General features: G+C 31.9%; 1 protein-coding gene across 1 annotated transcript in view; it reads left to right on the top strand.

The window, feature by feature from the left end:
• The window catches only part of Trpm (transient receptor potential cation channel, subfamily M), a 610,587-nt gene that overhangs the window by 127,981 nt on the left and 463,904 nt on the right, over nucleotides 1-18,702 (top strand). The window contains exon 3 of the mRNA XM_085944074.1: nucleotides 14,366-14,448. Within this exon, the coding sequence (XP_085800200.1) occupies nucleotides 14,366-14,448 (83 nt within the window). The remainder of the gene's footprint in view (nucleotides 1-14,365; nucleotides 14,449-18,702) is intronic.

Here is an 18,702-nt window from a genome sequence, read left to right as displayed (position 1 = left end):
CCAAATATTTCAGTTTGTACATGAAATTGTACATGAATTTGTCCAAAAATGTAACGTAAATGTCTAGTGTATAGTGTAACAAAAATGTAATTCTATAATATTAATAATGTAACTATTTATGTCTGTAGTTAAAAAAGTGTATGTATACTTTTGTAAACCATTGTAAAGCAGCATATCCTTCCATTCAGAGAAGAGCTCATTTGCTACCAAATAAAGAAAAAAAAAAATACTACGTAGTCTGAAAATGCTACGGAATACAGATTCGTTTAATGCTGGTAAAGTCATCAAGAATATACAAACGGAATTTATAGCAATTATTCAGATACATACCGAAAGCATGTTAAGATCAAATCAGGGTTTAGATAAGATGATTCATTATCTTCCTCTACCATGAGGATGAAAACTATAGTCCGTAAAAAGTCTACAGTAGATTGTGTGTATTGCAAGAATATGCCGACGTTATAGTTATTACGAGTCAGTTCAATTAGATCAGGGGTAGTCAACCTCGTCCCTACCGCCCACTAGTGGGCGTTACAGCTTTCATGAGGGTAATAGGGGTTTTAAAAACATTTTCATTATGTTTTCATAAAATTCTTCGTAAGAATTTAAATTTCAGATACCTATTGGTGATATGAAAACCTATGGCAAAATAAAAAAAATGCCTGTCTTATATCAAAATATGTGGAAAATGCTATTCAGTTAATTGATACCTTTCCCTACCTCATATCTTGTGAAATCAGGCTTTAGTGCTGTTAATCATATTATGACCAAAAAAAGAAACAGCCTGAATATTTCCGAAAGAGGAGACCTTCGTTTATTCCTTACAAACATTGAGCCAGATATCCAGTATTTAGTTTCGCAGCATCAACCTCAGGGATCTCATTAATAATTAAATATAATTTAATCAGACTTCATGCTTCTACGAATGCAAAGTATAAATAAAAAGATTGTTAATTTTACAAAGTAACGTTACTTCCATACTTTATAAATCACCATTACTGTGGAACCGGTGGACGGTTAGAACATTTTACTACTAACAGAGATACAAAAGTGGGCGGTAGGTATAAAATTGTTTAGACTTAGATGATGACTGACAATGCTTCCTTGAAAAAGACGGTCTACAGAACGTATGTTTGGACCACGATAAACTTATGTGGTGGGGTGACATAACTGAGATTTAACCAAAATTCGATTAGTGACAGGAAATAATAATCAATGTGTCCATGTCTGGAAGGTTACTGCTGGGTTCGAAAATACTGGGTCGAAAAAACATTTTTTTTTAAATACAAACCATAATAATAATATGGTCATTGATCACTTGAGTCGCCTAAAGTCAACTCAGATTTTGCAATTTTGTGATTATTGTGTAAAATATAACACGTGATTTTAAAGGTATTAATATATATATATATATATATATATAGTTGGCTATCAAAATTCACTTTAAACTATATGAAAATCGTTGGCAAAGTTGACTGTTATGTCAAAACTCATATTTTTCAATGGATAATGCGAGTTCTGTCATCAAGGCCTTTCTAACCAATCAAGCAGCTCTATTTTTTATACTGTGCTGTGTGTGAAGCCTTAGGGGTATATATATATATATATATATATATTTTTTTTTTAAATAATGTAAATCGACTCATTCACTCATTAATATTCAATGGAGTTCAATACTTTTCATTTAACTCTGTTGGTTTTTTGCGATCATCTCAACTCGATTTTTGGAATATGTGAGTTTTGACTCTAGGCAACTCACGTGTGGTTGATAAATATGGTGCATAAACAAGAACGACTAATATAAATTAGAAGTAATAGAATAAAGCTGAACCATGAGCTGGATAATCTAGTTGAACAAGAAGGCCATTGATAGATGCTGTATGTTAGAAATACCGCAACGGGCTGGTTATTTGGAAAGAATTCCAAACGACAGGTCACCAAAGATCCCGATCAGGTAAACGCGTCCTTGAGGCAGCCGTACATTTTATTCATATCAACCAATTCTGCAAAACTCCCTCAATCGGGCGTATCACGTGGCAATTAAGTTTTGATGAGAAGCACTAAGTTCCAGGTCACCTCGTAATCAAATGTGCTTTGACTAAGTTTAATTGACTTCAAGCTTATAGTGTAAACATTTGATAGGATATTGTAACACGTCTTATTATCAGTATAGTATGTTCCAACCACTTACCATTTAATATGTGGCAGTGGCGATGAGGTAGGCTTTTAATATCAGGCATAAATAGCTCACGCTAAAGTTTGTCACTCATTTATTTAGTCACTCACTTATTTATTTTCTTTTCATTTAAATAAAACTACAATTTACAGACTGTTAAAATTCAATTTAACCTTGTGAAACCAAGCCATAATAAATAATGATCAAAAAATAACTCGTTCATCTTTAAAATATCTAAAATTATGTAATTAAATCATACATAGCTTTGGATATTTTATAGATATAATAATATTTTTTTATTTATATTGTTTTATGGTTTAGGCAGGGCTTGATGAATTTAAAAAAATGAACCAACAATATGTGTAGGTAATATGTATTCTTGATCCAACGAAAACAAAAGCGTATGAATGAAAAAGGGTGCATATTTTTTTCGTATCGTATAGTAATCGTAAAGTATACCAGAACTTTTATGGTTTGGTTGGGCATTTAATTGATTTTTAAAAACTAACCAACACCACCTGTCTTCTAGTAGCTTAGTTCAATAAAAACCAATACGTATGACCAACTGATATGTGGTATAGGTATACTATATGTTAAGATCGTCTTCTCATATTAGAATAAAATATAATTTCCTCTTAGAATCATTTTATAACTGTCCGTCCGTCAAATGATAATAAAAACGAAAAATAAAACGTTATATTGTATTGTTTTCACAGTATGCAAATGATTTGTGTTGTGATTTACGGAGCTTGGGTAGGTAGTTTTAATGTCATAAACCTGAAGACAGGCGCGACAGTTGTTCGCAAAATACGCGACATTTATTACCTAAGTTTGCGCAGATAGCGCTGAGCTTAAAGCTCTACTGGGGGCCAGAATTTGGCTAGAGGCCTATTACAAAGTGTTTTGCTGTAATATTAGATAAGTGCGTACAAGTTTTTTCTTTGTGTTTGCGTAATTTTCAATTCATTGAACATTAGCAGGTGCCTAGGTGATTTATCACAATTAATTTACTATTGTAATCTTATTTTAGTTTCATTATTAGTTGTGATTAGGGATTCCAATCCCGGGATTGATAAACATAATCCCGAAACTTTTGGGATTGATTTTTTATCATTTTTTATGGAAAATAAAATAAAAACGAAAATATAACAGAAAAAATACTTTTAATAACAAATAACTACATTAGAAATAAACTGAGTTTGAATGAAGTTTGATTTATACCCATGTGTAAGTTGCCGATTTTTTTTTTTTTTACATAAATTAATAAAAATGAGAAAGATTGGAAAAAAAAGAATGCTTCGCACTATTAACAAAGTAATTTTACCATGATCTCATAGGTTTTACGACAGTTTCATATTTGGCTGGCTAATTAGATTTATGAAGCGGAAAGACCATAAGTACACCATGATTTGCTTTACTCTTTTAAATCTCGCTTACCCATTCATTAAGTCTTTACTATCAAAAACAGCAATCTCATATTAAATTCACATTATTATTTATATTACAATATTATGTACTCCAATAAACTTATGTATTACCAAGATTGAACGTATACAATATTTAACAATTTAATGTCTTAAATAGTATAAATTATACTAGGTTTATTTTTGACCGATTTTATTAATGTTATTTGTAAATATAAAATTTTTATATCAACAATGGAAAAAATGCCAATCCCGGGATTGTCAAATTGTAATCCCGAAATCCCGGGATATGAATTTTGGCGCGGGATTGGATTCCCTAGTTGTGATCATCTGGAAACATAAATGATGGCTTTTTTCCGATTCTGATTCGGTGGGTCTAACGCCAGGAAGCTGAGTAGAATTTAAACTGTGTAAACTACCTGCCGAATGAGTAATTAATAATGGTTACTTACTAATCATCGTAAACAGGCTGTTAGTGTGCCCTATAACAGGGGTTTACAACAGCGTACTCATTTTGATCACATGGATATTTGTATCCATTGCGAAATCTCTGATACTTCTACATAACACGTTTCTCATGCCAATGATACTCGTGTCTGGAAACGTGTACGTATGCAGTTCGCCGTATCACACTTCACAGTGAAATGTTGTAACGGAAATATATATGGCCGTATATTAAAGACCGTTCAACCACCTTGGGTCGTATAATACTGACATAAAATCTAAATAAAACACGGTTCTGTATATTCTATATGACTTTACCAGCATTAAACGAATTTGTATTCCGTAGCATTTTCAGACTATGTAGTATTATACAAAACCATTTCCGGAAACTTGTACGTATGCAGTTTCCCGTATCACACTTCTCCGTGAAATGTTGTATCGGAAATATATGGCCGTATATTAAAGACCGTCCAACCTCTTTTGGTCGTATAGTACATAAATTCCATGTCTAAATACAACACGGTTCTTGTCGATTTACACTTTACAGGAAACCAGCAGCAAAATTTTTTTGAAAATAGCCGATATACTGGATTATTTGTTAGGTTAGGTTTTCATTCTTGAATTCATGAATTATGCCAAAATCAGCTATGAAAATTGAATTAATGTTTAAATTGAATCGAATAAAATTGAAGACCGTATAGTATACGGTCATCTCTTTCCGATAAGAAAGCTCACGGCAAACTATGCCACGGTGAAATTTTTTACGTACAATTTACATGTAACCAATGATAGTATCGATGACCGTACTTTGTTTCCATGCAAAATTGCAATAAAAAGCATGCATGTGGAGTTGGCAAGGTATTTTACCACGTTCTTATTAGCTCGTATTCTTGTTTGTCCAGTACTAATTTTTTCTTGTTTGTCACAGATTTGTATTGGACGATTGAAGATTTTTAAGTAACTTCCCGACTAACTAGACATTTGAAACTTTTACAATATATCAGAACACGACGACAATGCATTCTTTTAATACTTTTAGCCATTTTTAAGCAGAATTGAATTCATTTTCAGTTAATTCTGTTTTGTATGGAAAGTTATTATTGTTGGTTGCTAAGTGGGTCCTAGCAACTAAATTATTAATATATACGTGCGTTACTATGGAAATCAATATGAACTGTCAAAATGACATTTCGGTATTCTAATTTTATTCAGTATTTCTATCAAGTACACAAAAAAGTATTTATTAATACATAGAATTGTCAAGTTTATATGATTCAACAGAAAATTTAAAAACGTGATTTATAAAAAGTTCTTTTTATCTTGTAATTATTTAATTAGGTACTTAGCTTGTTTACATTTTCATTACCAAAAGTCTTAAACTATACCAAAATTTCTCACATAGGAAGTAATACCAGACAACTAGAAAATGTTTTATAGTTGTACAGATGTCTTAAATAAAACATTTTAATCTCTTTGAAAACCGACAATTTATTATTTGCGTTGAATCTATCGTCACAGATGAAAGTATCAGGCTCACAGAATGACGGCTTGGATATAATGTAATCTAATCTGGTATTGATCTAACCATTCTAACGTAACACAGCAAGGCATTCCCTTTGAGCCTGCAATTGAATTTAACGAACACAATTATTTGCTAACGTTGTTTTGCTGCGAGGCTGCATCGGCTCTTTGATTATCATTCTTTCTGTTATCTGATTGTGGTGTGTGCCTCTTCCTACTACCTCAGATAATTCGTCTTTAATTTTCTACAAACACGTATCTCAAAAAACACAACTTTTCAGGAGAGGCAAATAACAATTTTTTTCTCTCAGTTTTTAATTTAGAAATAAATTTTCTTCTATGAAATATGCATTTACTGTAGTTACATATATTTTCATGAAAAAATGTTATGTTTCTTCAATTTATCGCGCTATACTTTCGACCGATCAGTCATATTGTCGAAGATACGAGAATGTGTTGCAATTTACTGTGAAGATTACTGCAGTAAACAACGTATCTTGACTTACGAGAAATAGCTTCAGTATAATAATCTGTCGGAGTTCAGTATTCTGTATACTTACAAACACGTAACTCAAGATACGAGTTTATAATATTTATAAAAGTCTTTTATTGTGATACGAGTTTTTGTAATTGCTTAAATCTATTATGTTATAAAGTATGTTTTGAGATATGTGTTAGTGGAATATGTGCGTATTCAAATTCTGAATTCATTACGTCAAACAACTCAAAACTGACAAAAATTGAGATACATTCTGTTCGCCTAGTGCCCTAGTACATTTTGATCGTAGAAAATGTTAAAAGGAAGGCTATAATTTTATTACTGTAACGGTTTATTTGAGCTTTAGAGATTTTATAATCACAGTTTCGTCTTTTAATATTGCTTTTTTACTGTTTCATCAGCAATAGCGATGCGTGGTCTCGTTAAATGTTAGTTTTGTAGCAATCATACGACTATGCTTTACAAGTGCAAACTACGTTGTCCAAGATTTTTAATTTCCACCAAATGAAAAGCACCCAGCTTACGTAAATTTTAATAATTATATTACTGACATGATAATAGAATTATAGATTGTGTCCGGTGTTAATCAAATTTATCAATGTTGTCCTTGCACTTGCGATGAATTGTTATTTTTTTATATTCAACATTTTTTCATATACCTACTTACGTTACTTAGGTTTTAATAATGTTTATTTATTTATTTATTTAAGAAAACAAAACGTTTTGTACATAACAGATCAATATTCAAGACGTTCACAACACGATGTTTACTTTATAGCAAATATTACCCTGACATGAGAGAATAAAAAAATAAATTTAAAACACATCCAATTTTATACAGTAAAATAAAATTTGGAAAACAAAATACATAGCACGTCACTGAAAATGTCTATGTCTTTGGAGGAGCGTATGGACTAGGTTTGCATCCACAGAACAGATAATAAATAGAATACCGATCGGCTATATTCAATACGCCGCACGTTGAAGCAGGATTTTTGAATGTGTGAGTGTCCTATGAAAATGAAGCACGCATTACGCACGTGCAATAGTGTGTGTAATACACCAACGTTAAATGAGCGTAAATGCATAAGCCGAGAGCAGTTTTAAGTATTAGACGTACAACGTATTCTTGACACGTGTGTAAGTTTAACACGGATTCTTCCTTACTCGAGACGGTTACCTGCTATCGCCTTACCCGTTCGTTGGGTATTTCAGTTCCCATTATTTCTGAGTTCCCTGCTTGCACCCCTCGCTAATGGTGCTTGATAGGCTTGACACGAGGAAACGGTTAGGGAATTGACAGGCGCATGTAAATTCAAATTCTTTAAGACATCAGGATTGGAAACCATCCCTCGCAATAACAGGTAAAAATGTCTCAAGAGCAGAAGTGACCCACTAGATTCATGGTAATGAAAACTAAGCATGCCTTGTAGAAAGACAGACGGAAAACAATCATTTGGAAAGTATAAAGTCTTATTAATGAAAAAACGTAATTTTGGAAAACTTCTGAAACTATTTCTAACTGAAAGGTTTCAAGGTTTCTCCATACGCTTTTTGCGGTAAGGCACACACTCCCAGCTAGGGAATCCAATCCCGAGCCAAAATTCTGATCCCGGGATTTCGGGATTACAATTTGACTATCCCGGGATCCCGGGACTGGTCCCGGGATTGCCATTTTTTCCATTGTTAATATAAAATTTTTATATTTACAAATAACATCGATAAAATCGGTCAACAATAAATCTACTATAATTTATACTATTTAAGACATTTATTGTTAATATTGTATACGTTCAATCTTGGAAATACACAAGTTTAATGGAGTAAATAATATTGTAATATAAATAATAATGTGAATTTAATATGAGATTGCTGTTTCTGATAGTAAAGACATAATGAATGGATTAGCGAGATTTCAAATAGTAAAGCAAATTATCATGGCGTACTTATGGCCTTTCCGCATCATAAATCTAATTAGTCAGCCAAATATGAAACTGCTGTAAAACGTATGATATCATGGTGGAATTACTTTGTTAAAAGTGCGAAGCATTGTTTTTTCCCAATATTTCTCATTTTTAATAATACATGTGAAAAAATAAAATGAATCGGCAACCTACACATGGGTATAAATCAAACTTCATTCAAACTCAGTTTATTTCTAATGTAGTTATTTTTTATTAAAAGTATTTTTTCTGTTTTATTTTCGCTTTTATTTTATTTTCCATAAAAATTGATAAAAAAATCAATCCCGGGATTATGTTTATCAATCCCGGGATTCATAGGTATCGAAAATAGCTCGGAATTCGGGATCCCGGAATTGGAATCCCTACTCCCAGCCCATTGCCGTCAAATTTGTTTTTCGAAATTAAAGTTACCCACTTCTAAAGTGGATTTCAAATGTCTAAATTCTAACATATGGAACTTTTTGAAAATGCTTTTACAGGAAATTGAATTTTCGTCGATTTCCGTTTTTGATTGATTTACGTGTTATGACGTAACGATTTTTAGGCTGCTTTCCATAATGTACCAACCATCTGCCCTTTACATTAGAATACAAAAGGTTAGTCTTGTATATAATGTATAGGTGTGTAACTATTTATAATACGTAACAGTGGTGAAGACTTAACGTTTACCTGCCTTACGAAAAATCAATTAAAATTAAATATTCTACTTACTATTGCATTAGCATTGAAATAATTAGGCTTATGATTTTAGGTGCTAAAAATGAATAATATGTACGTAAAATATGTAGATATAATTGGAAAATATGTTATGAAAGTTTCATAATTATGTGCTAAAAACAGATATAGGTAGGTGCTAAAGATTTAAGTACCTAAGTAATACAAGAAATAATGCTTCAAATTTTCGAAAGTGAATCTTTGACGATTTGATTCTAGCAAATTTTTATAATTACATGGAAAACTTCATTCCACTTGGTTTTACAGATGTTATTATTGCGTATGTAAGTGAAACTATTTCTGAAGTAGAAAAAATTGAAACATCTGAGGCATCTGATGGATTTTTCAAAACAATTTTAATATTCTGCAGCGTTTGAAGTCCAGTATTTCTTTATTTAAAACAGTATTTAATTTTATAGATACTTATTTTTATTCCAATAATTGGTCCAGGAATAATTTATTATTTTAGCAGCAGTATTGTTTATAATATTAATTTGCTCCACTACTTAGTGACTTTGTAGATGATTCTAACATGTCAATTGTCTTTACTAGTGTATTGTGTTAATTTTGTGTTTATGTGAAAATATGTGCTTAAACCTAAAATATGTAAAAATATGTAATTATCCAAACATATTTAAAAATAGTTGCTAACAAATTCTGCTTAAATGTTTCATAATTGTCTGAAACAGATAGATATTTTTGATATTTTGTTGTGGGGGCACTCAAAAAAATTTGTTAATACCTAGGAATCCTAAGCCTAGTAATAATGTTTAAGAGTGGGTATAACAGGGGCCAGTGTGATACATATTTCAGTCAAAGAGAGTCCACAGAGCGAGTACCACGTCATTTTAAATCAAATTTACAACAAAATCCCTGGTCATCGAAGATTTTATTTTAAAAACATAATAACAATTATTGTCGGTAAAGCAATTCATTGCAATGATTTATTAGGTTCCGTCACCGCTGTTCGCCGGCCGGCCGGCCGAATGTAAAACAATGTGAAAAATAATAAAAGTATAATATAGGGTGCCTGCACGATACCTAATATTTATTTTTAGGCTTTATAAATTATTTCGTGCATTGGATTTACTCAACCAACAAAATACAATAATGGTACCTACCTATTGTTTCACTAGTACATATTATATTATAAAAGTAATTGCGTTACTAGTTTGTAAAAGTGTCTCTAAACTCGTGTACATCACTAGATATATTGTACGTTTTTTTTAAATATGCATTAGAATTAAACAATACTTACCTATTTTTTTTTAAATAATTATGTAGGTCTTACACATTAAAAATAAATACTATTCATTAATTATGTTTTGGATAGCACATAAAATAAAAATGTAGGTAGATAATGTGTTTCAAAATCCTTCGTATGTTTAGTTCTCGTACAATTTCAGGTTAAAAAGTTATTAATCTATTTCTAAGTTTCTAAACTACTAAACTAAACTCTAAGTTTAAAAACGTCACAATATCCACCATATTGGTTGCAATACTTCCCACCAAAAAACTGATTAACATATTGAATTTAGTAACATTTAAGTATATTAAAAGATATTATTTTTTTGGTCACCCCACACTCACTAAGCTGAAGCGAGTTTGTTTGTTTTAAATTTAATTTATTGACCATTACTTTTGACCCACGTATTGGCGGCGACTTTTTAATATTACTAGACCAGCTATTTCGGACCACATATAAAAATATCATATTTTCAATTCTCAAGGGCATTTCTGTAGAGCGTCCCCTTAAGTTAAAAGACAATTTTTGAAAAACCTTAGAAACACAAATATAAGTAAAAATCTCTCCTCACGTCTATCACTTTCCGGGTGAGTGCTTTGGCCTCTAAGCTATATATCCGTCTATAATTTATGCGAATTATTTCTTATATTTACGTTTAAACTGAGGTACTTAAAAATTCACCAATCAGGACGTAATCTACTTGATAAATTGGGGTAAATGATATTAATAGCCTGATCATATGGTGCCAACCAAATTAAGTTATCGACGTTCTTGTAAATAAAGAATCTAATATTCTTAAAACCTTATGAACTTGTTGTCTTTAACATCTTTATTTCTGACGTCCAATAATGTAGATATATAATAATATATTAGTTCATTATATATAATTAGTGTAATTTTTCTTGCGCTGATCCTAATTTAGGCCAAAGAATCTTCAGTGCTCTAAAGCCTGAGTAAATGTTATCTATATTATTTAAAGTGAACTGAATGGGCGAGTTGGTACCTAGGTACTTAGAGGTTAAAAATATTTATCAATTGGTATTTACTACACATAAAAAAATCGGTGTGTGTACTATGTACGTGCGTTAGAAGTTATACATTTTTGGCATAACAAAACAGAAACAAAACTTGTGATAGCCTAGATTCTTCGACTAGATCATAATTATCTTGTTAAATTACACTCTCAAGTAATAGGGCCGCTTATTGGAGCGCCGTTAATTTATTTCTATACAGTGTAACTTTATTACTAAATTATGTAATTATTTCTCGTTGTTTTTATTTTTAAGTAACAACTGTCACTCTGACGTTTTTTGTTTACGTAAGGAATTGCAAATGGCCGACAATAATAAATTCGTTACAGGACAATTCTATTATCAAACTTGCGTTTGTATACAGCTGTTCATATTCATACTGTCGTGCATTTTCGTAACGGTGTGCGCGCGCAGCTCTCAATTTTACTCTCTACTAAATGCCGCAAAAGAAGTGTAACATCAAAAATAATATGACACGACGTGCCTAATTTTGGAGTGAGATGAGTGAGAATGAGTTTCCAAGATTATAATTGGGCATAGAGGAAAGTTTTTTTTTGTTAGAAAATCTCTTTATTAGAAAATTAGAAAAAAAAATCTTTTCTTTTTCTTTCGACCATGTCCGATCCTAATATGATCGTAATATGGGCCTCCACAGAATGGAGGTTTGTATTGACAGATTTTATTTTTACGAGAAATGGATGTCAGCCACTTGCTCATCCTATTAGGTCCATACTCTGACTCATACAAAAATTGAAAAACAATATGTGTACTAGCCATACCCAGGATTCGTACCTAGGACCCACCACGCAATAGGTTAACGCTTTAAGCCGCGCGGCCATCGTGGTGTTATAATTTAAATAATTTTAGCAAGTTTTAATTCATTGCTAGCTATGGATATATTAATCGCAATATAACATAAATTATTATAGTTGAGCGAATGGTGCAGATAGTAGAATGTATGGAAATTTATGCAACAGGAATAATGGTTATTATTTATCTCATAGAATGCACATTTCCGAGTGAATTATCATGTCATTGTACAGGTACATTTGTTCTAGTATCGCTGTGTAAATTAGTTTTTGTCGATTATTTATCAATTTGTTCGATTACTCATCAATGATTAGAAACATCAAAAACCAGTGACGTCCCCAGATAAAATGCCGCCCCTAGGCAGCGCTAAAATGCCGCCTCATTTTTTTATACATTATTTTTATCATCCTTTCATGAGTCCAATATCTAATAAATGTGTTGTATTGATACAATACTAACAAAATATCAGACTAATTATTCGCAAATCTGCACGTGTCGTTTCTGGTCACCAAGGTCGTCCAAGGGCAACGGAAGTAAACTAGATATCGCGAACCCGATAAAACCAGTGAGTTCATTTTTTTAATCGAAAGATATTTTCGTTATTACTATCGTTATACTATTCGTTATTTCTATGTATTCCAAATGATTTTCCTCGATTTGCCGCCCTTCGAGTAACTGCCGCCCCCAAGCGACGCTTAATCTGCCTACCCCCACGGAACGTCACTGTCAAAAACCTACAAAAATAATATATTTGTTTAAATTTAATGTTTTACAGATATCGTTTAATTAAAATGGTGCAAATACATGTCGACATATCTTCAATTAAATTTTGTTTAAATGTACTGCAATACAATCGATATAGTGTTCTGTGTTGTAAATAAATTTTAACGGAAAAACGTTAAAAGCAACCTCTTACGCTTGACACGCATAAACGTCCTTTACCTGTCACAAATATTGAAACGTGGACTTCTCGGGTTTTTCAAAATATATGTTTCGTAGAAGAAGTTTTCATGTTTCATTTAAAAATAAGTTTGTGGTAACGTGAAAACCTCTCCGAACTGATTTTAAAATTAAATGTAATTTTTGTTTGTTTTATGTTGAGCACTGCAATTAAGTGCATTATAATATCTATTGAATAAACAATATTAGAGACCGAAAAGTTTAACGTGAGGTCTGGCGGCGGCGCTCGTGTAGGTATATATTTTCGCAAATTTCAAATAATGATATAAGTACATTTTTTCCCCGAAAACTTAGGATAAATTTTATATGGCAACATTACAATTTTAAGTGTGTTTTGTAGCTGTCATCGCGGCAACTCTTTCGATAACGTTGTTGAAGAGCCGAATGAGGTTATCTTTTCGTTTTTCTTCTTCATAGTAGGGGATAAGATGACTTATAAACTTCCTGCTGTCACTTTTCAAAACTTTTGCCATCGTTAATTAACACGTCGAAATGACTGATACCGCGCACTTATAAGAAACGTTAAATGCGTTCAAGGTGAGGGTAATGAATACTGAAACGCGAGAGGAGGGGATATAGTACTCCAAGCCGCCGCCCATCACCGTAAACTTTTCGCACTGTAGTATACTAATATAATATGTATGATGTTAATAGATGGAGATATCTCCGACATCTTTATTTTAATATATCATATAAATATTTTCCTTGTGACAGTTTCTGAGACGAGTATTTTCCGACTAGTTTTCTTCAAGGCTCGCCTTTCATTCTCTTGAAGCTCGTAGGTCACTTCTGCTCTTAAAGCATTTTCCCCTGCTCTCACGTGGTATAGTTTCCAATCCTGATATTCTGGAAATTTTGAATTTCTATGCACCCGTCAATTACATGCGTGGTCACAGCACAACCATAACCTATTTTGGGTGGAAGTGGCTCACCAGGCATCAATAGCGAGGGCTGAATTGAAAAATGGAAACTAAGATATTAATAATTGTCAAAATATATATGTATATATATTTTTTTTTTATTGCATTTTCTTTTGTAAAAAGTAGTATTTTTTGCTTTCGAGTTGGAAGTTATTGAGAATTATTACTGTTTGTATTTTATTATTTTTCGGGATTTCGGCCTTCGGGATTCCGGCCATTCGGGATTTCGGCCATTCGGGATTTAAGCATTCGGGATTTCGGCATTCGGGATTTCGGCCTTCGGGATTTAGGCTTTGGGATTACGGCCATTCGGGATTTCAGCATTCGGAATTTCGGCTTTCGGGATTTAGGCTTCGGAATTTCGGCCATTCGGGATTTCAGCATTCGGGATTTCGGCCTTCGGGATTTCCACCCAAACCCATTGGTAACACAGTCCAATTGGACATTCTAATCGGATGCATTTGTAGCGGCCGTGTTAAAAAAAACATTACGCATGACTGTTGACATCCCGGGATAATTAACTGTGTGAATACGATATAGCATATTTAACACACTTTTTTAAATATTGATTTTGGAGTTATTGATATATATGTTAGAACAGTTCTGCAAGAGTATAAACACTACGAGTGAAAATTAACTTTTTTTTTCTTTTTCAGAAAACAGCCCGGACCTGGATAGAGGCGACCTTTCAGAAAAGGGACTGTGTTAAGTTCATTCCCAGTCCAAAAGACGAGCACAGGTGAGCATTTATTTATTCTCATTTTCCTTTATCTTGTATGTCTGAATTCGATTTACATCAGCAATCATTTTGATATAACTCGTTCACCGAAATTGCGCGGTATCGAAGAATCATTTGGAACAGTGAAACTAATATTCATCACGAAATAGCATAATGAATCAGGCCAGCATGTTGTATAAAGAAGTATTCAATTTTGACGTAAACGAACCTGACAAACATAAGGAGACATTTCAAATATAGAACATTCGAAACAAGTGAAATTTCCTTGTTAGATCAATAAATCGACTAAAATTGGTGTGTGTACTTATGTACGCGCGTTAGCGCACTAGCTCTTAATTATCTTGTTAAATTACTGACTTAAGAAAAATGACCGCTTATTGGAACGCCGTTGGTTTACTTCTATACACTTTAACTTATATTACTAAATTATATAATTATTTATCGTTGTTTTTATTTTTAAAGTAACAACTGTCACTATGACGTTAAATAGTTTGTTTACGTAAGGAATTGCAAATGGCCGACAATAATAAATTCGCTGCCTAGGCAACGGAACAATTCTAAACTATAATATTATACTGTATAATCGTCACGGTTGGAGTATCATACTGTGACGTAATGGTAGTGCTGTTATGTTTCGGCAACGGAAATCCTTACCAACGGGCTCCGATCCTTCTCGTGATCCAGTGGAAGGTTCATGTCAGTAATAAGACTCGATGGATGTTAATCTTCAGAGATGTTTATTCGTCAATACTCAATTTACAATTACATGGTGTATAAATAAAAGGGAAAGAACCCAATAGAGTTCGATCCGCAGTGAAACAACTCGGTGAGCAGAGCTGAATTATGTTTGAACAAGTTGAATGGTCCGAGTTGAATGGATCTAAGGATCATTTACAATAGTATTAATATGAAATAGTAAGGAAGTAATATTAGTGATGCTTAGTTCATGTACAAGGGTTTATATGTGTGTAGTAACACAGCTAGATAGGGTGGATAAATTGGGGTTGATCAATAATATAATATTGAGTAGGTACATTGTAATAGTTGAAATCACATCGATCGAATATTCTTAACAATAGTACATTATTAGTAACTTAGGGTATCGATGAATCAACAAAAGACAATTTATTGTCATTAGGGAGATATTATACAGAGGGGAGTTACAGATCCATAACAGTGCGTTCAACTGATAACCGAACAATCAGTGGCTCGAATCCAATCGAGTGCGTTTATTTTTGTGTGAAAAAATAAATTATGTGTTCCATGTCACACGCCAAAAATACACTCTGATCTGATTTTCCAAACGCTCCTAAAGAAGTATAACTTCAAAAAGAAAAATAAAGTGCTAAAACACCCTTATATTTTTTAAGTTAGTATCTAAAAGATTTTTGGGTGTGGTAGTGAAAAATCATTTGGAAGAGTGAAACTAATATTCGTCACGAAATATCATAATGTATCAGGCCAGCATGTTGTACAAACAGGTGTTCAATTTTGACGTAAACGAACCTGACAAACATAATGAGACATTTCAAATATAGAACATTCGAAACAAGTGAAATTTCCTTGTCAGATCAATAAATCAATTATAACAAAAAAAAGAATAATCAATTGCTAGAAATTAGAAAATATATATATTTTTTAAATTAATACATTTTGTTGGTAAAGCTCGTTATTTACTTCATATTTTAACACGTTTCACACGGTTAAATTTCTCTAATGGTCATCATTAATTTTTTTTCTGCCACACGCGGCCGTCGTTTTTTTTCAGTTACAAAATATTATTATATTATTACTAAATTCCGGAAAGGCAGGCCTAGGAACTGGGCCCGATGTGTATAATGATGACGTCATGTAATACTAACTAATTAAGATCATAGCTGATATTTTATAATAGGAATTATGTGTGAATTTGATGTTATTTTACTGACACGTCGTTTTTCGCGATCAAAATTGTTGAAAAATCCATTTTTAAATTACGAATTTTTATATAATATGTATTAATCTTTAGCGAACGGTGGAGGTAAGCTGTTAAGATCCGCCTTAAATAGTGCACATTAAACTTTGTCAGTCATACATATTTGTTTTCATTGAAATAATACTAAAATTTACAGATGGTGTTGGTTAGTTTTTAAAATTCAATTAAATCCTGCGAAACCAAGCCATAATAGATAATAGTAAAAAAATATTCGTCTATATATAAAATATCTTAAATTATGCAATTAAATCATACATAACTTTGGATATTTTATAGATAAATTAATATTTTTAATCTATTATGGTTTGGCTTAGGCAGGGCTTAATGAATTAAAAAAAAAATAACCAACAACATTTGTGTAATATGTATTCTTAATCCACCGAAAACAAATAAGTATATGAATGAAAAAGTGTGCACAATTTTGTCATATCTCCTCAAATATACCAAAACTATTATGATTTGGTTGAGGCAGGGTTTTATTGATTTTTAAAAACTAACCAATACCATCTGTAAATTGTAGTTTTAGTTCAATTACAACAAATACGTATGACTAACAAAGTTTAATGTGTACTATTTATGGCGGATCTAGCCTACTCCCACCCTTCGCTACTGGTATTAATATTTGACATAACATTGTGACAGTATGAATATTGCACACTGTAATTTGAATAATTATAACTTAATAGTTCATTTATCATTGTTTTAAAAATTATAAATGCACTCACCGTGGATAAAGTATTCTGTGAATTGATTTTATTTATTATTAAAATGGCAACACATTTTCCTTATTCATTAATAAAATTCTCTATAGATTAATTGATTGAATACATGTACATTTTTTATTCCGTTTGATACTCGGTAATGAATACAATCTTTATTTGTCGGAAACTGTGTTTACTATTTTCTGTGTATAAAACGTAATTATTTGACAGCGGTTGTCACTTTTGATGCGATGTTTCCTCGCCGGCGGCGCCACCCGTTTGCCACTGTGCTCTAGTTACCAACATTCTTGTTTCTTATTTATACGAAAATTTGCTGACTTGTGCGTTAGCTGATATGTTAATTATTTCTACTACGCATGAGGGCCTAAGCCCTAAATGGTATTTCAAAAATTTCATAACGGCGATACAAAATTTATTAATGAAGAATGTTGATCTCACTTTTTATTCCAAAAAATCTGAGAGTAATTATATTTTAAACCTGTTTAAGTCTTTTCCGGAGAGCTTAATTAACATAAAAAGAATGCTGCAGGAAAATGGCTTTCACTTTTTTAATGAAGCTATTTTCTTTAATTATAAAATTTTTAATTTCTCAATCATGAATTTTAAATTTATGTTTTTAAGCCCTCTGTGAAAATAATAAGAAATGTATTTCAAAATAAAATAGGTTTCCGTAATAATAATAATGAATTTTACGATTCGTAAATTATTGTTTGTTATTTTTAATTGAAAGGAAATTATTTTTGAATTACAAAACAACCAAAAATATTTGATTGTATATACTATCCAGAGAGGTATATTTTCGTTGACTAGTGTACGTTTTAATACATATAATTTATTTAAATGTAATCGTTACATATAATGTTTAAAATAATAATAAAAAATCCTGTCCGTCTAACATGCGCAGTCGCATTAAATGGTCATATTCTCCAGTCTCAAGTACGTAGGATAAACTGAGAAAATTTGGTGATACTAAGCACAAATCAGCATTTCTGGGAAGTATGTCTGAGCTATGTTGTAATTATTACAATGATAAATATGTTGTTTTATAATCTTTATAATAGCTTAAAAAAATGGTCCTCCATATTGTGTTTGCATGAAAAATGTAAGTGTCGTCGATTTATTTTTCGAGATAATTAGCCATGGACATTTTATTATTCGATATTTAAAAACCTTTGATCTTTGATATTTCAATAAAAACAAAATAAATTGCTATAAGCTCGTCTTTAAAATATTATGTCCGATACTACTCTTTTTTTCTATTGTTATTTTTCTTTATCCATGTCCGTCCGTTAATTGGAGCATATGGACACCACACGGCGTCTACAAAAATCTATATTGCTCTTTAGTCTTTTCGCGTTTTCCCAGGTCATGTCAGTATATCATAGGTTTATCGTATACACTCTGTGTATAGTATTTAGCGGACTTCCAGGACGCCGGAATCCGTTGGCTTGAAAAAGCAAGCCGGGTTTGAAGTTCCCTTGGTTTCAGTTCACAATATCCATCTAAGCCAGGGATTCATAAATTTTTTCGTCAGGGACAATTTTGAAATCAAAAATA

This window comes from Rhyacophila brunnea, unplaced genomic scaffold, assembly GCF_057557595.1.
Source record: "Rhyacophila brunnea isolate RB1 unplaced genomic scaffold, BYU_Rbru_1.0 scaffold_16, whole genome shotgun sequence".
Classification (NCBI taxonomy): Eukaryota; Metazoa; Arthropoda; class Insecta; order Trichoptera; family Rhyacophilidae; genus Rhyacophila; species Rhyacophila brunnea.
This window is presented reverse-complemented; position numbering and strand designations above follow the sequence as displayed.